The sequence below is a fragment of the Oncorhynchus gorbuscha genome, linkage group LG15 (assembly GCF_021184085.1).
Source record: "Oncorhynchus gorbuscha isolate QuinsamMale2020 ecotype Even-year linkage group LG15, OgorEven_v1.0, whole genome shotgun sequence".
NCBI classification, from domain to species: Eukaryota; Metazoa; Chordata; class Actinopteri; order Salmoniformes; family Salmonidae; genus Oncorhynchus; species Oncorhynchus gorbuscha.
In genome coordinates this window covers 45,113,715-45,134,669 of record NC_060187.1, presented here as the reverse complement: position 1 = coordinate 45,134,669, position 20,955 = coordinate 45,113,715, and the positions used below count along the sequence as shown (strand labels likewise).

General features: G+C 42.3%; 1 protein-coding gene across 1 annotated transcript; it reads right to left on the bottom strand.

The window, feature by feature from the left end:
- Positions 1-12,379: 12,379 nt before the first annotated feature.
- LOC123996561 (immediate early response gene 5 protein-like) lies at positions 12,380-14,207 on the bottom strand. The gene has a single exon (XM_046299993.1). It carries the CDS (start codon positions 13,850-13,852, stop codon positions 12,941-12,943), a length of 912 nt encoding a protein of 303 aa, XP_046155949.1. The 5' UTR covers positions 13,853-14,207; the 3' UTR covers positions 12,380-12,940.
- Positions 14,208-20,955: the final 6,748 nt, after the last annotated feature.

Below are 20,955 nucleotides of genomic sequence, written 5' to 3'. Positions count from 1 at the left end.
AATAATTCAATGGGTATGAATACTTTCTGAAACAATGGTTCAAACACACACACACACACACACACACACACACACACACACACACACACACACACACACACACACACACACACACACACACACACACACACACACACACACACACACACACACACACACACACACACATAAGGCAGTTATATACCTTCTAGGAAAGGAGTGGAAGAGAGAGGGTGGAAAAGCTTGCACATACTGTATATACACACACATACACACACTCACACCCGTGTATAGAGCTCACGTATCACAGTGTGGTGTTCATGACAGTTTGGACACGACGGTTAACAGGGTGGTGCAGTTTAGAGTTACTCGTTGTCAACGTCTCCAGCAGGTGCCCCTTGAGATAAGTGCGTGTGCATATGTGGTTCGTTTATCCTTGTGGGGTTCTAAAATTCCCCAAAGTCCCCACAAGGATAGTAAAACAAGGAAAAGGCTATTTTAAGTTTAGGGGTTAGGTTTAGGGTTAGGGTTAGAATCCTGGTTAGGGTTAGAATTAGGGTTAGTGGTTAGGGTTAAGAATTAGGTTTAAGTTTAGGGTTAAGGTTAGGATTTTGGTTGGGGTAGAATTAGGGTTAGGGGTTAGTGGTTAGGTTTAAGACTTAGGTTTAGGGTTAGGGTTAGGATTACATGTTAAGGTTAGGTTTAGGGTTAAGGTTAGGGAGTTAGGGAAAATAGGATTTGAGAAATGGAAATACATTTTAGGTCACCATGAGGGTAGACTAAGTGTGTGTGTGTGTGTGTGTGTGTGTGTGTGTGTGTGTGTGTGTGTGTGTGTGTGTGTGTGTGTGTGTGTGTGTGTGTGTGTGTGTGTGTGTGTGTGTGTGTGTGTGTGTGTGTGTGTGTGTGTGTGTGTGTGTGTGTGTGTGTCTGTCTGTCTGTCTGTCTGTCTGTCTGTCTGTCTGTCTGTCTGTGTGTGTGTGTGTGTGTGTGTGTGTGTGTGTGTGTGTGTGTGTGTGTGTGTGTGTGTGTGTGCGTGCGTGCGTGCGTGCGTGCGTGCGTGCGTGCGTGCGTGCGTGCGTGCGTGCGTGCGTGCGTGCGTGCGTGCGTGCGTGTGTTTATATTTAACTGTAGGAGCCAGCAGTCGAGAAATGCTGCTCCATAGTTCTTTAACTATGACAATAGATTATCGACATACATCATACTGAATGAATGTCATGACTATCCCTCTCTCTCTCTCTCTCTCTCTCTCTCTCTCTCTCTCTCTCTCTCTCTCTCTCTCTCTCTCTCTCTCTCTCTCTCTCTCTCTCTCTCATCTAATCTGTTTTGACAAATACCATAGTAGATAGGGACAACAATAGCAGTAGTTCACTAGAGTAAATAGTTAGAGATTTGGAGGTACAGATAGTACTGTATCTTAGGAAGTGTTGTTGTAAATGATTTAACAGCTGTATTCCAGTCATATTCACTAATCTCCATATGGCATTGATAGGCAACTAGATTCAGCTGCGAGACGATTTTTTACGGGACGGATGGTCGGGGGTCCGGAACATATTGATACACTGCAAATATACCACAAATACACTGCAAATAGACCACAACTAAGCCCAGATAGAGGTTGTATTTTTTTTAAAAATAACAATCATTTCATACCTGAATTACATATGTCTCTTTTATTATTTGTGGGAGTAGTTAGGAACAGATTTTCAACATTTGTTTTTTGTTGTAGCTGATTTCCTGATGATTTGAGTTTTTTTATAACAAATCTTTGGAAGGGGCATAAAGAGATTGCTTGCAGGATGGTTTTGGTCCAAGGGTTGCATATTACACATACACAAGTGCATGCAAGCAAACACACTGGACCAGAGGCATAGGACCAGAGGCAGGGCAGGACAAGCATTACCTCACTGTTGCTAAGTGCCATAGCACTGTTTTGGTTTTGTGTTTTGGCAAAGAGAGACAAAGCTCGAGGATCTCAAGCTGAGAAACAATGTGGGCTGCTCTAGCAAACTGGACGTTCACTTAATGTTAGATATTGAGCTAATATGTATATGTCAACATTATTTGAAACAAAAACAAATCATTTTTAACCACAGATGTAGAGTGTGTGTTTGCAATTGGAAGATGAATGAAAGGAATATAACTGTAACAGTAGCATATTCTACTGTATATGTTAGGGATGTCAAACTCCATGTGATTTGTGCAGACAGAAAAACACTTCTGAATGTGTGAGAGATCGAGAGGTACGGGAAGCATTTGAAAGGGACCGCCTGTGTTTGTTGTCAGGGCAGCTGCTGCCGTTCGTTACTAGGCCACGCCGTACTCCCTCCCTCCCGCTCGCGGCTTGTTATGTCTCCTTAGCAACACTCCGGCTCTTAAACACTTCATTGACCACGTTAGAAACAGCCGGGCCAACCTTGACTCCTTCCCCCTCTGTTTTAACACAGCGGACGGGATCCTCTCGCGGGAAACCGGTCGCTATTGTTCCTCATTAGCAACGATGGTAGCAAGACACGAGACAGTAACAAAGTGTCCCATTTGACCCCTGTTGGCAGCTTGTGTCTTGGGTAGCAGTACTACCCAAATAAAAACACTACATGTACTTTAGTTGTGGGAATAGGGGTCTAGTTGTGGGAATAGGTGTCTGCCCTTTTTTTTTACCAGAATGACCCTCACTCTCTGGCCTCTGCCTCTCATTCAAAAGGTCAATTGTGTCATCCGACAGGGGATCCATGCTGAGTGACAGAGAATGTACACAAACAGTGTGAAGCAATCCAGTGGAAGACAAATCGATGCTAACTGGATAAGGCTACTGCACTACCGCTTGTTTCTGTAATGGATTGTTTGGATAATTATGCTGCGACGCGGGGCTATAGGGGCTATAGGGGCTATAGGGGCTATAGGTAACAGCTTCATAACAGTAAATGAAGCAGCTCTTAAATAACAGAGTTATAAGCGGTGCATAAAGACCTATATACGTTCTTATGTCCACAACTGTTCTTCCAATGTCCAACTAAACATTCACAGGGTTTTAGGGATGGAGGTTTTGATGTATATTAAATCATGTTAATTTTACGTGTGGAAATGATATTTAGATATGATTTATTTCCTATATAAAGAAAACAATATTTAGGGTTAGAAATCAATCCGGGGGATTGGAGTTTCACAGAGAGGGATTGCCCCAGTCTTAGACAGTCCTCTACAGCCACATCAAACACAAGAGGTTTAACCAAGTAATTACTAAATACCAATTAAGGAGCTTTTCTCCACTAGCATCCAAAGCCAGTTCCAACATAGTATAGCCACAGGGGAAACATTCTCATCTTTTAACCACCCAAGTCTTGTAATACGTGTGTGTGTGTGTGTGTGTGTGTGTGTGTGTGTGTGTGTGTGTGTGTGTGTGTGTGTGTGTGTGTGTGTGTGTGTGTGTGTGTGTGTGTGTGTGTGTGTGTGTGTGTGTGTGTGTGTGTGTGTGTGTGTGTGTGTGTGTGTGTGTGTGTGTGTGTGTGTGTGTGTGTGTGTGTGTGTGTCTGTCTGTCTGTTTGAGTGTTTACATTGCTGATGTATGTAGCTATACTCGTGGTTCATAAACTTCATGTGATGCTGCACTTGCATTAGCTAAATGTATTCATACATAAGGTTGTTCTCTGTTTTTTTTCAGTGGTCAAGTTAATTAGGGAGCAAGTTGTGTGTAAATGAGTCAGAACAAAGACAAACAGTTGTCGTTTCTATTTGAGGGACAAACCCTGTAAACCCAGTCTGACAATGCAGAGAGCCGTGTCTGTCTGGCCTGCCAGTTTGTGCTATGTGGACATATATGCTTAACCTGATTACACACATATCCACCCCCCCCAAAGAAAAAAAGAAAATGTGAAACAGGTGCATCTCCTTGTCTTTCATTTGTACCCATCTGTCATGTCCTCCATTTTATTATTTCCCTCTCTTTCCCCTCTCTCTTCATTTCCCTCTCTGAACAAGTCTGAGCTTGTGGAGAGAGCGGGGCCAGACACAAACTGGAGGAGTTTCTCTTTAACAGGAAACTTGAGACCACTGTAGACAGAGAACAGAACATGCAGTCAATACACTGCACTTAGGGCTGGCCATGAATGAGTGTGTCTCATAAGGGTTTAGACACATTTAGACTGTGTGTGTGTGTGTGTGTGTGTGTGTGTGTGTGTGTGTGTGTGTGTGTGTGTGTGTGTGTGTGTGTGTGTGTGTGTGTGTGTGTGTGTGTGTGTGTGTGTGTGTGTGTGTGTGTGTGTGTGTGTGTGTGTGTGTGTGTGTGTGTGTGTGTGTGTGTGTGTGTGTGTGTGTGTGTGTGTTCGTTCATGAGGAACTCTTTGTCTTTCCTTTTATGGACTACATTGGTGTTTCCAGCATACATTTCTGTCTGAATAAATAGTGTATGTATTTACATATAAACAACACTCACATATTTGGTTGTATCTATTCGTGAGATGGTTCTATCTTGTTAGAAGCTATCAGATTTCACCCTGCCGCCAGCCAGCCAACCAACACCCCCTCCCCCTACTCCTCTCTCTTTCCCTTTTTCCCTCTTCCTCCCTCTCAGGAAGCCCAACCCTGGAATTGATCCCACACTGGCATTTTTCCCAGGATACCCCTCCCCCGATCCCCTTTTTACCCCACCCCCACTCTGACATCCCCCTTCCACTGCCCTCCCCCACCCCACCCTGTCCTCCTGTCCTCCACCAGTTCCCAAGATAAACAAAGACCTCAGTTTGTCTGGGCTCCAACGGGGGTCACATAACCATGAATGGAGGGGCCAAATTGAGGGGGCTCCTTCTCTCTTTTTATAAGAAAAGGAGGAATGGCAGAGTTGTTTTTGTGATGGCCCAAAGGGGGTTGGACATGGTTGTATTGTATACCTGCAAACTTTAGCTTTAAGTTGTGTCTGTTTACTATTTGGCTTTCAATGCCAAGTAAAACATGTAAAAAATAATCGAATCTCTATTTTATTTGTTTCAGCATTTTAAGGATATGTGGTGCTAAGTATGAAATGTCAATTACCTTCCGAGATTGTGTCGGTAAGAAATGTGAGATGATAGACACATTCAGTAGGCTGTCACAGATCTATCCGAATGAGCCAGGAGATAAGGGCACGAATGTATGTGGTGTAACTGGTTTATCGCTGGTATTTCAATAACTCGACAGCTTGTGGGAGAGCATTCTCAGAATAGAGCTTTAACAATTCCAGCGCACAGTGCTGATTCAATTGAACAAGGAGCTTTGAAAATGAGAGGGATTTCTCCTTCTCTCTGTGTGTGTGTGTGTGTGTGTGTGTGTGTGTGTGTGTGTGTGTGTGTGTGTGTGTGTGTGTGTGTGTGTGTGTGTGTGTGTGTGTGTGTGTGTGTGTGTGTGTGTGTGTGTGTGTGTGTGTGTGTGTGTGTGTGTGTGTGTGTGTGTGTGTGTGTGTGTGTGTGTGTGTGTGTGTGTGTGTGTGTGTGTGTGTGTGTGCAATCTAGTAGTCAACCCCTCAGGCTAAGTAGTCACATGCTTTCATTCTCAAGGGGTTTGTTAGAACAAGCTGCACAAGTGTCAGCTGAACTTTTTGTCTGTCAAACAAAGTTAAAATAGAAAACATAGTGAACAAGTGATGAGATTTACAAATATTCATCAAAGCTGAAATAGTCAGATGGATAGCTTGATAAATAGATTATTGGCCTATTGTGTTTTGGCTTCATTAAGAAGATACAGTGGGGCAAACAAGTATTTAGTCAGCCTCCAATTGTGCAAGATCTCCCACTTAAAAAGATGAGAGAGGCCTGTAATTTTCATCATAGGTACACTTCAACTATGACAGACAAAATTAGAAAAAAATCCAGAAAATCACATTGTAGGATTTTTAATGAATTTATTTGCAAATTATGGTGGAAAATGTCATTGTTGCCTCTGTCATTGTTGGAAATGACAGAGGTCAAACGTTTTCTGTAAGTGTTCACAAGGTTTTCACACACTGTTGCTGGTATTTTGGCCCATTCCTCCATACAGATCTCCTGTAGAGCAGTGATGTTTTGGGGCTGTTGCTGGGCAACATGGACTTTCAACTCCCTCCAAAGATGTTCTATGGGGTTGAGATCTGGAGACTGGCTAGGCCACTCCAGGACCTTGAAATGCTTCTTACGAAGCCACTCCTTCGTTGCCCGGGCAGTGTGTTTGGGATCATTGTCATGCTGAAAGACCCAGCCACGTTTCATCTTCAATGCCCTTGCTGATGGAAGGAGGTTTTCACTCAAAATCTCACGATACATGTCCCCATTCATTCTTTCCTTTACACGGATCAGTCGTCTTGGTCCCTTTGCAAAAAAACAGCCCCAAAGCATGATGTTTCCACCCCCATGCTTCACAGTAGGTATGGTGTTCTTTGATTGCAACTCAGCATTCTTAGTCCTCCAAACACGACGAGTTGAGTTTTTACCAAAAAGTTATATTTTGGTTTCATCTGACCATATGACATTCTCCCAATCTTCTTCTGGATCATCCAAATGCTCTCTAGCAAACTTCAGACGGGCCTGGACATGTACTGGCTTAAGCAGGGGGACACGTCTGGCACTGCAGGATTTGAGTCCCTGGCGGCGTAGTGTGTTACTGATGGTAGGCTTTGTTACGTTGGTCCCAGCTCTCTGCAGGTCATTCACTAGGTCCCCCCATGTGGTTCTGGGATTTTTGCTCACTGTTCTTGTGATCATTTTGACCCCATGGGGTGAGATCTTGCGTGGAGCCCCAGATCGAGGGAGATTATCAGTGGTCTTGTATGTCTTCAATTTCCTAATAAATGCACCCATAGTTGATTTCTTCAAACCAAGCTGCTTACCTATTGCAGATTCAGTCTTCCCAGCCTGGTGCAGGTCTACAATTTTGTTTCTGGTGTCCTTTGACAGCTCTTTGGTCTTGGCCATAGTGGAGTTTGGAGTGTGACTGTTTGAGGTTGTGGACAGGTGTCTATTATACTGATAACAAGTTCAAACAGGTGCCGTTAATACAGGTAACGAGTGGAGGACAGAGGAGCCTCTTAAAGAAGAAGTTACAGGTCTGTGAGAGCCAGAAATCTTGCTTGTTTGTAGGTGACCAAATACTTATTTTCCACCATAATTTGCAAATAAATTCATTAAAAATCCTACAATGTGATTTTCTGGATTTTTTTTCCCTCATCTTCACAGGTCTCTCTCATCTTTTTAAGTGGGAGAACTTGCACAATTGGTGGCTGACTAAATACTTTTTTGCCCCACTGTATATTCATCTTGTTGAGAAAATCTAGACTAGAGTTTGTTGGCTTTCCTCACTTCTTGGTAACAAAGGGGTTATTGTAGCATAACTTGTCTGGACATGTTTCAGGAGTGGTGATTGAGCTGTTTGGCTACTGCTCTGGAGAGCTTTCAGATGAACTAGAGAGATGTAGGCCACAGAGGGACAGTGACCTCTAACCTTACATGTCAGGGGTCAAAACACCTTGGTCAAAATCCATCTATCTTCTTATGGCATGGCTTATCTACAGGTAAGTGCGAACATCAAGGAAACATGAGTAAATGAGGGATACAAAATACATAGAAGCAGGCGCTTACACACAGGTGTGGTTCCTGAATTAATTATGCAATTGACATCCCATCATTCTTAGGGTTATGTATGAAAAAGCCTAGTTGCCCATTATTTTGATTACCCTGGCTAGAAGAAGAGATATCTGTGACTTTGAAAGAGGGGTCTCAAAGGAGCAAAGGTGGTTTGAAGTGTGTGTGTTTGTCTCAGCCACTAGATCTCAACCCTAATGAACACTTATGGGAGATTCAGGAGCGTTGCCTGAGACAGTGTTTTCCACCACCATGAACAAAACACCAAATTATGGAACTTTTCGTGGAAGAATGGTGTCACATCCCTCCAATAGAGTTCCAGACACTCGTAGAAGATATGCCAAGGCGCACTGAAGCTGTTCTGTCGGCTTGTGGTGCTCCAACACCCTATTAAGACACTATGTTGGTGTTTCCTTTATGTTGGCAGTTACCTGTATGTTGTAGCCTGTAAATATTTGGTTACTTTGCAGTCAATATCGAAAGTGAAGTTAAAATACTTAGTTTGTTCAGTTACAGTATGTGTATATTTCCAGTACAAAGCCTTTGTAAAGTGAGGTATTACAGTACCATATATTTTCATAAATAATATGTTGGCTATTCTCATTGTAAGAATGTAGAGGGTACACTTTGTGCAGTCCTTTTTCACTGGCCCTCACACACTAAAAGCTTGGTCACAGAGCCTGCATGTTGGCATTGGGCCAACTGTGGCTTCCGCTTAGTATCTCAACGAGTACATTTAATCAAACCAATATTTCCCTTAAATTCCTCATGTTTAGCCTATACATTCCATTCTCTCTTTCTTTCTCACACCCACACACAGTGGCTCAGCAGGAAATGGTTTCGCAACTCACTTCTCTCCTCTCTCTCACTTCATCTTACTCTGTCTTTTTTTCCAGGAATCTGGCATTCTGGAAGAGGGGCCAACAGTTTCGGAGGGTGATGGGATGGACAGCTGCATGCGTTTAGCTCGGAAGGAGCCAGGCATCTACAGGGCCTTCAGAAAGTATTCACATCCCTTGATTTATTTCTGCATTTTGTTGTGTTACAGCCTGAATTTAACATTTATTAAATGTAGATTTTTGTTGTTGTCACTGACCGACACACAATACCCCATGATGTCAATGTGGAATTATGTTTTTCAACATTTTTACAAATGAATTCAAAATGAAAAGCTGAAATGTCTTGAATCAATGAGTATTCAACCCTCTTGTTATGGCGAGACAAAAATAATAAGTTCAGGAGTACAAATGTGCTTAACAAGTCACATAATAAGTTGCATGGATTCCCTCTGTGTGCAATAATAGTGATAACGTGATTTTTGAATGACGACCTCATTTCTGTACCCCACACATACAATTATCTGTAAGGGCCCTCAGTCAAGCACTGAATTTCAAACATAGATTCAACCACAAAGACCAGGGAGGTTTTCCATTGCAGCGCAAAGAAAGGTACCTATTTGTAGATAGAAGCGAAAAAAACGAAAAGCCATTGAATATCACTTTGAGCATGGTGAAGTTATTAATGAACCTTTGGATGGTGTACAGGTGTCCTCCCTTACTCAGTTGCCAGAGAGGAAGGGAACTGGGCAGTGATTTCACCATGAGGCCAATAGAGACTTTAAAAACAGTTACAGAGTTTAATGGCTGTGATAGGAGAAAACTGAGGAGGGATGAACAACATTGTAGTTACTCCACAATACTAATCTAAATGTCAGAGTGAAAAGAAGGAAGCCTGTACAGAATAAAACATATTCCAAAACATGCATCCTGTTGGCAACAAAGCACTAAAGTAATACTGCAACAAATGTGGCAAAGCAATACATTTTTTGTCCTGAATATAAAGTGTGGGAGATTAATTAACCTTTCAGCAGGACTGACTTCCCAAGAAGTCAGTCCTGAGTGGCCCGAGTCACAGTTTTGACTTAAATCTACTTGAAAATCTATGGCAAGACCTGAAAATGTTTAGCAATGATCAACAACCAACTCAAGCTTGAAGAATTTAGAAAAGAATAATGGGCAAATGTTGCCCTATCTAGGTGTGGAAAGCTCTTAGAGACGTACCCAGAAAGACGAACAGCTGAAATTGCTGCCAAAGGTGCTTCTACAAAGTATTGACTCAGGGGTGTGAATACTTATGAAAATTAGATATTTCTGTATTTCATTTTCAATAAATGTACACACATTTCTAAAAGCATGTTTTCACCAAACAATATATTTGATCAATTTTGATATCAGGCTGTAACACAACCAAATGTGGAATAAGTCAAGGGGTATGAATACTTTCTGAAGGCACTGTACTCTCATGTGTGCAGCCTTCTGTCTGTCCCAATACTGGGAGTGGAGAGAGGATGGGCGCTTAGTAATTGCATCACATGTAGATTAGTCATGCAACATAAAACATGATCAGACAATAAAACCATTCCCACACCTGTGGAGATCCTTTAAACCCAGTCACTCTCCCCGTCCCTCTCTCTGTCTCTCTCATGCATACACTTGCACTACTTTTCATGAGAATAAGGTGATACGTATAATACCTAACCCTGTCCATAAATTCCTACCATCTTATTAAGCAAATATAACCAAGCCAATGTATCCCTTTAGAAAAAGGACCACACATTATAAAACAAGCTCCCCTCCAGTGTTCTTCAAACCTAGCCATTGGGATCTACAGGGTGGGCAAGGTTTCGTTCCAACCCTGCAATAATCCAACCCTGCAACTGATCAAGGGCTTGATGATAAGTTGAGTCCGGTGGGGTACAGTAGCAACTGGCTCTAATCAAATCCTGCACATCCTGTGCATCCCCAGGAACCAGGATTCAAGTACACTGCTCTCCTCCTCCATTTTCTCTCTCTCTGTTTGTGTTCTGCTGGTGAGAGCGCTTGTCCTGGGACCGTCGTGACCCACATTCTATGTGGTAGCCTGCCTAGCCGGGATCCAGCCGGCTTTAGCCGCGCCTTCTGCTGCATCTCCAGGGAGCGCCGGCTATTAATACCCAGCTGTGACCGTGTGAAGACATGTGGCCATGCAGGACACAGCAGGCTAAATCCCATTTAAGCCCACGCTGCATTGCCTGCATAGCCGCATTGGACCAATTTGGTGTTGGAAATATGTTCGGATGGTGCAAAGACATCCAAGGAATTACATTAGGGTTACACTGAGTATACTTAACATTAGGAGCGCCTTCCTAACATTGAGTTGCACTTAACAGCCTCAATTTGTAGGTCATGGGCTCTACGAGTCAAAAGCGTTCTGTCAAGTTGGCTGGATGTCCTTTGGGAGGTGGACCATTCTTTATACACACGGAATACTGTTGAGAGTGAAAAACCCAGCAGCGTTGCAGTTTTTGGCATGAACCGGTGCGCCTGGCACTTACTACCATACCCCGTTCAAAGGCACTTAAATCTTTTGTCTTGCCTATTCGCCCTCTGAATGGCACATGACACAATCCATATCTCAATTGTCTCAAGACTTAAACATCCTTCTTTTAACCTGTCTACTCCCCTTTGTCTACACTGACAGAAGTGGATTTAACAAGTGACATCAATAAGGGATCATAGCTTTCACCCGGATTCACCTGTTCAGTCTATGTCATGGAAAGAGCAGGTGTCCTTAATGTTTTGTATACATAGTACATGTATGTAGTATCAATTGAACGCCTACACCCTGTTTTTTAAAATGTAGTACCATTTAGTAACAGTATTCATTGAGATGTTACATGGATATAAGGATTTTCTCCATTAATACCCACAATGTTGCACATTTTTAGACGGAGTCTATGTTTACTTCCCCAGGTGTACAGTACTATAGTGGGTCTATGGAAACCGTTTTCATGTAGATTGGTTTCTTGACTTGGGCTTCCCTGTGAAAAGAATGAGGTTGTTACCTCACTGACATAGACGTGTAAATATGTGTTAAGGTTGAACAAGCAATGGTATGGTTTAGATAGTTCAAGTTGGTAAGAGAATGGTTCAGGTGACACTAGAATTACCAAATGTATAATTAGCCCGTAAGTCCATTAGGTTAAAAGCACCAGGTTATTGGAGCACAGCTCGTAGTTTACCCATTAGCCTACATGTTGAACAGTACAGACCAGGGTTAGCTTCAACATAGAGGCTAGAGTAGAAACCTAAGGCTGCATGGTGGACATGCCTGTAAGCACAATGAAAATGGTACCAGAGAGTAGGAAAAAAGAAACTGGTTCGAGGCCTGACAAGTTTCCCGACTATCTGGAATGGTGAATGGGCTAGAAATAATTCCTGAAAACATTTCCTTATCTTGATAAATAGGTTGGCTTTCCTTGTTGAGCAATAAAAATTTGTGGTGGAAGTTGCAAAATGATTGGACCAGAGAAACATGCTGGTTGTTACTGGCATGGCGTCTTCTGTACACAGCCACATGACGCAAAGCAACAGCTGCTCTATCAAGGTCACAACAAAAAAAAGTACTGGTCTTTAGAAACATTAGGCCAAGATTAGCATTTAGCAATAACACTATAATTGATGTAAGAATAGGCACAATGGAACAAGCCTGAATTGACTGAGGATTAGTAGGGGCGACAAGTTGCAACATATTGTATTTGCTTGAAGAAAGAATATCCCTTTAACGGAGAACATAAAATGTGATGATTAGAATTACTAAGTGTCATACCATACAGCTATATTTTAATTTAGCATTGCATTTATGCTGTGAAGTTAGCTACTGTGCAAATGGTGTCCTACCTACCACATCTGCCAACCACCCCTACCAGGTGACACCGTCGCAGCACTTAGTGCATTATGTACAAACCAACCCAATGGAAAAAAGGAGAGCAAAGAAAAGTGAATTGTTAAACAAAATGCTTTAATACGTGAGCATCACGCAATCATAATCCATGGCAGATACCAAAATACATAGACTCAGAATAGGACATGGGAAAACAGGATTTACAGGCACAATATTACAAATGTACAAGTCTTTATAAAACAAAGACGTTAGAAAACAGTGACTGACAGACGTCAGATGACGTCAGCATTGAGCGGTCACATTCATTCCTGTAATATTACCCTTGTTTAAGGATACATTTTAATAAATGATACTCAGCTTTTGGAATACTGTAGCTGACTTGTGTCGGAGCAGGTTACAGCGTTAACTGTCATAAGCCACTGGTTACATTAGTATTACTCGTCTAAATGCCACCTTGCTCACATGCTTTCAACAGAAATTCCATGTAAATAGCTACAACAGTAGGCCTACTTTCATTGTGATCTTTTGGGGAATTCCAATTTACTACTGTCTTCCACGTTCCACCACGTGGGGATTAGAACTGCAAAGGTCGATGAAACCTCCCGTTCTATCCCTATTAAAATCCCCCAAGTAGGATATCATAATCACTGTTTCAAAGTTTAAAAAGCAACAATTGCAGTACTCCAAGGGTTGAGGTTTTTGAGCATTTGCTCACAACAGATTTGCCCAGAGTCACTGTTCTCTGCCTCGGAGTCAGGCTGCTCTCCCTCTTTGTTACTCAGGAGTCCAGAAAAACTGGAACCGAATATTGTTATCAAACTCGATACATTGCTAGTGTCCATTTCTTCAGTTTCCCCTTTATTCTCGTCGTTTGTAGAAGGTAGAGATGTGGAAGTTAGTTTCGTTCTTTTCGTTGGTGAGTCTGTGAGTTCAAAGTCATCGGCAGTCCGTTTCCTGTTAGTGTAAGCCTGGGGAGCTTTGGGCTCGTACGAATGTTTCTCCGCTGATTCACTGTTGTCCGTCTGGCAGTCTGTCGGCGTCTCCGTTTCCTCTTTTGGATCACTCGGAGAGGGAGCACTGATACAGCTGGATGAGATGGCAGTAACAACACTGGCGACCTCACAGGTCTGAGTAGCCTCTGGACTCTCTTCCGGGGTTTTGATGTCGCTACATCCTGAATCCGAAACTCCATTTTCGGCGCTGTCTTGATCACCACTCGCTTGAGTTTCTACGTGGAGTCCCGCCGGGGATTCAACCACATCTCTGGGCTCCTGTTTGTCCACCGCCACTTCGCTTTGCTCGTCCGATTCAGACAGGCTCTCTGTCGAACCGGGGACCAATTTGCCTTGTTTTGAAGCCATGTACTCCCCCTCACACCACTCTCTTGCTTGCTGGGCGCTCAGGCATATGCCGCCGTAGTAGTCACTCAGGTATACTTGCCGGGCACTCCGTAGAACGAGGGAGACCAGTAGATTTTTGTGTAGTTTGATACCACCACGTTGCACTCGGGAATTATAAATTTTTCCAAGTGAAATACTCATAATCCGATGCGCCTCAACTTTAAACTCCATGATTAAAAACTATTAGCTTGGTAAGCAAAAGCACCCACGGTCTTAATTGTGCTTCAGTCCACGTCGAAACAACTGGTTAGAAAGGTAATCCTAAAATCTCGGGTGTAAATGTAGGCTATTCGAGTTTGTTTGTCCAGCTAACGACTGCACGCGATTCGCTTACAAATCACACTGAATTCAACAGTGACGTAAATGTATATATATATATATATTTTAGAAACGGGCATTTGATGACTGCAAGATGTGTTTCATCGTTCTCCTGAGCAGAATCAAATTGGTGCATGGGTGAAGAAATTAAAGGCTTTCATTAAATTCTTACACCTTTAGCTTCAATCAACAGCTGAGCATTAAGAGGAATGGGGCTGTATCTATTTTTAACACAGCTTTATACCCTAACGTAACAACCAGGCCAGCCAATGAAAATACGTGTCGTCTTTACAATCACTACGAATACTGCCCCGCCAAATCCATATGGACCAATGGGCGTGCGCTAAAAATATAAATCAGATTTAAATACAAACCTGAGAGTGTTTTAAAGGGATAAACGCAGTTGGAAATAGCCTTGTAAAAATATATATAAAAGTGCACATAATAAAGTATAACACCCAAGACATAGGCTATAGCTTATTATATTGTAGGTTCTAATGTGATTTCACATTATGAATGAGCTTATTTGATAGTTTTAGATTTAAAAAAAAAATACATTTTATCCATTTATTTGTGCTATTTTACATTAGTCCAAAATGTTTCTGATAATCATACTTTTAATATCAGTAATGTTTAGATTTCCCCTTACTGTTATTATTATATTATTATTATTATCTCCCGAACCAAAATGTTAGTCTAGTCTTTTCGCGAGAACAACACTAATACATAAATACAGCTCTTTTCTGATGCCATGCTGTGTCCCCTTTTAGAGTACGGTATATTTTCTATTTGATTGCTGACTTCCTGAGCTGATGTAATGCCTTGACTGTTTTCAGCCAGGTCACATGATGCCTTTGTGCGGTGTCCTGGCAAAGGCAAATTCTAGTGAATGAACAGTTAGGAGGGGGAGGGGTAGTGGTGTTTCGTTTCAGGAGACTGTTATGCTGCATTCATAACCAAGTGGGAAGGTGCTATTACCACATACGACTGAGAATAATCCACTCGAACGCCCCTACAACTGGTGGGAAATTCGTCTATCATCTCTGAGCTCCATCTTCTCCCACGTGCAAACCCTTGGAAAATACCTCAATACTACCTTTTTCGGCAACAACAAAACATTATTATAACAATAAATATATATATATTTTAAGACTAATTTGTTTACAAGCGTGATAGGTGTACTTTTAGTTAGGTTGACGCAGCCATTAGCCAATCAACATTTCTCAACAAGTTAAAAGCACATGAATGCATCCAACTGGTATTTACAACTTCAGAACGGGTAAACCTTCTTCCCACTGGGCTATGAACGCAGCATTAGGTATGCATTAGTTATGTGGGGGGAGGGTGTGTTGAAATGTACTCTAATCTTAATGGAAAATAAGTGTCTCTTGAGCCTATAGCTCAGTATAAAATGTGGTGATTGTCAAGTCATTGTCTGGACATGTGTGGGTCATAATTTGCACAATTTTTGTGATTTAAAAAAAACATGCCTATAACACTTACCTCAATTGTTGGTAACAAGATAAACAGTTTGTGGGTCTATATATCACATATTTAAATACCCTATTATAGGCATATGGTATTATGCTCATAGGGTTCAATTCAATCCAAAAATATATTTATAATATCGTAGAAACACAATCCAATTCTTAACCTGAAGTAGTCCTTGGATTAAACTAAAATCCAATCCATGTATGCGATAAAAAAGGGATGTGACCTGGCTGACCATCAAATGCTCCCAGGTTGAATAATTATCTAATTGATTGAGGATTGTTTATTTGCATTAATGCTTTTTAATTTATCACAAATATTGAACATAAAGGACCCTGTTAAGACCGTATAGATCGGCTACTGCAGTGGGCAAATTGACTGATCCATAAATTATAATGAGTAGTGATTAGGATGCAAGGTCAATAATGGCACCGGAGGAGATGGCTGCAATTGTACAGGCTCCTAACCAATATCAAATCAAATCAAATCAAATTGTATTTTTAGCAGATGTTAATGCGAGTGTAGCGAAATGCTTGTGCTTCTAGTTCCGACAATGCAGTAATAACCAACAAGTAATCTAAATAACAATTCCAAAACTACTGTCTTATACACAGTGTAAGGGGATAAAGAATATGTACATAAGGATATATGAATGAGTGATGGTACAGAGCAGCATAGGCAAGATACAGTAGATGGTATCGAATACAGTATATACATATGAGATGAGTATGTAAACAAAGTGGCATAGTTAAAGTGGCTAGTGATACATGTATTACATAAGGATGTCTTAAATGTAATGGATGCAGTAGATGATATAGAGTACAGTATATACATATGCATATGAGATTAATAATGTAGGGTAAGTAACATTATATAAGGTAGCATTGTTTAAAGTGGCTAGTGATATATTTACATCATTTCCCATCACCCATCAATTATAAGGTGAATGCACCAATTTGTAAGTCGCTCTGGATAAGAGCGTCTGCTAAATGACTTAAATGTAAATGTAATTTCCATTATTAAAGTGGCTGGAGTTGAGTCAGTGTCAGTGTCAGTGTCAGTGTCAGTGTGTTGGCAGCAGCCACTCAATGTTAGTGGTGGCTGTTTAACAGTCTGATGGCCTTGAGATAGAAGCTGTTTTTCAGTCTCTCGGTCCCAGCTTTGATGCACCTGTACTGACCTCGCCTTCTGGATGATAGCGGGGTGAACAGGCAGTGGCTCGGGTGGTTGATGTCCTTGATGATCTTTATGGCCTTCCTGTAACATCGGGTGGTGTAGGTGTCCTGGAGGGCAGGTAGTTTGCCCCCGGTGATGCGTTGTGCAGACCTCACTACCCTCTGGAGAGCCTTACGGTTGAGGGCGGAGCAGTTGCCGTACCAGGCGATGATACAGCCCGCCAGGATGCTCTCGATTGTGCATCTGTAGAAGTTTGTGAGTGCTTTTGGTGACAAGCCGAATTTCTTCAGCCTCCTGAGGTTGAAGAGGCACTGCTGCGCCTTCTTCACGATGCTGTCTGTGTGAGTGGACCAATTCAGTTTGTCTGTGATGTGTATGCCGAGGAACTTAAAACTTGCTACCCTCTCCACTACTGTTCCATCGATGTGGATAGGGGGGTGTTCTCTCTGCTGTTTCCTGAAGTCCACAATCATCTCCTTAGTTTTGTTGACGTTGAGTGTGAGGTTATTTTCCTGACACCACACTCCGAGGGCCCTCACCTCCTCCCTGTAGGCCGTCTCGTCGTTGTTGGTAATCAAGCCTACCACTGTTGTGTCGTCCGCAAACTTGATGATTGAGTTGGAGGCGTGCGTGGCCACTCAGTCGTGGGTGAACAGGGAGTACAGGAGAGGGTTCAGAACGCACCCTCGTGGGGCCCCCGTGTTGAGGATCAGCGGGGAGGAGATGTTGTTGCCTACCCTCACCACCTGGGGGCGGCCCGTCAGGAAGTCCAGTACCCAGTTGCACAGGGCGGGGTCGAGACCCAGGGTCTCGAGCTTGATGACGAGCTTGGAGGGTACTATGGTGTTGAATGCCGAGCTGTAGTCACATTCTCACATAGGTATTCCTCTTGTCCAGATGGGTTAGGGCAGTGTGCAGTGTGGTTGAGATAGCATCGTCTGTGGACCTATTTGGGCGGTAAGCAAATTGGAGTGGGTCTAGGGTGTCAGGTAGGGTGGAGGTGATATGGTCCTTGACTAGTCTCTCAAAGCACTTCATGATGACGGAACTGAGTGCTACGGGGCGGTAGTCGTTTAGCTCAGTTACCTTAGCTTTCTTGGGAACAGGAACAATGGTGGCCCTCTTGAAGCATGTGGGAACAGCAGACTGGTATAGGGATTGATTGAATATGTCCGTAAACACACCGGCCAGCTGGTCTGTGCATGCTCTGAGGGTGCGGCTGGGGATGCCGTCTGGGCCTGCAGCCTTGCGAGGGTTAACACGTTTAAATGTCTTACTCACCTCGGTTGCAGTGAAGGAGAGACCGCATGCTTCCGTTGCAGGCCGTGTCAGTGGCACTGTATTGTCCTCAAAGCGGGCAAAAAAGTTATTTAGTCTGCCTGGGAGCAAGACATCCTGGTCCGTGACTGGGCTGGATTTCTTCCTGTAGTCCGTGATTGACTGTAGACCCTGCCACATGCCTATTGTGTCTGAGCCGTTGAATTGAGATTCTACTTTGTCTCTGTACTGACGCTTAGCTTGTTTGATAGCCTTGTGGAGGGAGTAGTGTTTTTTCTGCATTATTTGTGACTTATTTTGTACATAATGTTTCTGCCACTGTCTCTTATGACCGAAAAGAGCTTCTGGATATCAGAACAGCGATTACTCACCTCGAACTGGACGAAAACATTTTCTTTAATGAGTCTGGATGAAAACATTTTCTTTAATTAGTTAGTCGCAAAGGATTTACTCCAGATACCCGACAAGGCACAAATCGCCATCATTCGCGTGAAGAGAAGATGCAGATACAGGGGACACAGGTCCGGGTTCCTTGTGAGAACTCGTTGGCAAGGTGAGAATAACCCGTCTCTGCCATCCGTCCTATTGGCCAATGTGCAATCATTGGAGAATAAACTGGATGAGTTTTGTTCAAGACCATACTAACAACGAGACATTAAAAACTGTAATATCTTGTGTTTCACCGAGTCTTGGCTGAACGACGACATGGATAATATACAGTTGGCTGGTTTTTCCGTGCACCGGTAATACAAGGGGTGGTGGTCTGTGTCTATTTGTCAATAACAGCTGAATCGCAAAATCAAAAATGAAGGAAGTCTCAAGATTTTTCTAGCCTGAGGTAGAGTATCTCATGATAAGCTGTAGACCACACTATTTATCATGAGCGCTTTCATCTATATTTTTCGTAGCTGTCTATTTACCACCACAAACTGATGCTGGCACTAAGACGAAACTCTCACTCAACGAGCTGTATAAAGCCATAAGCAAACAAGAAAATGCTCATCCAGAGCCGGCGCTCCTATTGGCCGGACACTTTAATGCAGGGAAACTGTTTTGCCTCATTTCTGCCAGCATGTTACATGTGCAACAAGAGGAAGAAAAACTATAGACCACGTTTACCCCACACACAGAGACACATACAAAGCTCTCCCCCACCCTACATTTGGCAAATCTGACCATAATTCTATCCTCCTTATTCCTGCTTACAACTAAACACTAAAACAGGAAGTACCAGTGGCTCACTCAATACGGAAGTGGTCAGATAATGCAGATGCTAAGCTACAGGATTGTTTTGCTATCACAGACTGGAATATGTTCCAGGACTCATCCGATGGCATTGAGGAGTATACCAGATCAGTTACTGGCTTCATCAATAAGTGCATCGATGACGTTGGCCCCACAGTGACCGTACGTACAGTTCCAGTCAAAAGTTTGGACACACATTTTTCTTTATTTGTACTATTTTCTACATTGTAGAATAATAGTGAAGACATCAAAACTATGAAATAACACATATGGAATCATGTAGCAACCAAAAAAGCGTTCAACATTTCAAAATATATGTTGTATTTAAGCCTTGATGGAAGCTTTGCACACTCATGGCATTCTCTCAACCAGCTTCATGAGGTAGTCACCTGGAATGCATTTCAATTAACAGGTGTGCCTTGTTAAAAGTTCATTTGTGGAATTTCTTTCCTTCTTGAAGCGTTTGAGCCAATCAGTTGTGTTGTGACAAGGTAGAGGTGGTATAAAGAAGATAGCCCTATTTGGTAAAAGACCAAGTCTATTTATGACAAGAATAATGTCCAGTGTAATGAGTAATTTGATAGCTAGGCTTTAAAGATAAATACTTCTAGCTAACATTAACATTACATATCTAAATATTTCAGTTGCCAGTCCCTTACAAACTGACCTTCACAACACACTGTGAAGTCAGCTCACAACAAAAGTAACACAGCCCAGGCTAGATTAAAGGTAGACTCAGTTAAATTACATTCCTACGAGCAGCACCGTGTTTTATGGGTACATTTTGACTGACTGACTGATCTACAAATAATATTCAGAAGTGATTTATGCTGCAAGGTGATTCTAGATCAGTCAGTCTCGACTCGCCGATAAAGCCGGCTGCAATGTCGAATGAGCCCACTGAGATGAGCAAGATGCAACACTCTCACACAGTCACACACAGTATCTGCACATATGCATGGGTTCGCTTCACACTGTTATAGCATGGTAGCCAGGGGCACCAAAAACAGTGGAGAAGTTGAGCCTCATGCTTCAACGCTCTTAAGACATCAGCATGCTTCGGTTTGGCTCGCGCCTTGCCGTCCCCGAAAGAGTGTGCTTGCATACTCTCTTAAGACCTTCACTTGAAAATGAGAAGAAAATTAAAAAATCGGTCATTAATTTTGACGTTTTTGCCAAGGAGAACTTTGTCACGCAATTGTACATCTAACTAAGATGTTTGGTGCAGTATATCTCAAGTGAAAAAATATGCATGAAAACTATTCGTCTCTCCTTGAATGACAACAAACACTTCATTGAAGGATCCCTACTGTTGACCAATCCCCGACAAAGGGGCATAGACTTCAACTACCAACTTCGCCTTGCCTGTAGAAAATGTTTTGTATGCACAAACAGCCAAAATAACATTGTCTAATATTGCCTATCAAAACTAACAAAAACTTCACAAAATGCTCTCATAATATATGCACAAACTGTTCAAAACTGTTTTCGGATGGTAAGCATGTGAACGCCTATAGTTGTTGAGGACATTTACTCATGTTGTTGACTTTCTGCATATAAGTTATAATGCTGAGTCTACCTTTAAACTGTGGAGTAATGACTAGGAATAATTTAAAGGAGAGAGCTGAGTGAGGCAAAAAAATATATATAAATATTTTGACATAAAACAAATTTAAAAAGGACAGACGTGACTGAGGCGAGGGAGACGAATGAATTAATTAAAGTATTTGGCAATGGAAAACATATACAAAATAAAACACAATTAA

What these genes read in the sequence shown, in the direction of transcription:
- LOC123996561 (XM_046299993.1), bottom strand. Translation starts at nt 13,852, where the DNA reads ATGGAGTTTAAAGTTGAGGCGCATCGGATTATGAGTATTTCACTTGGA.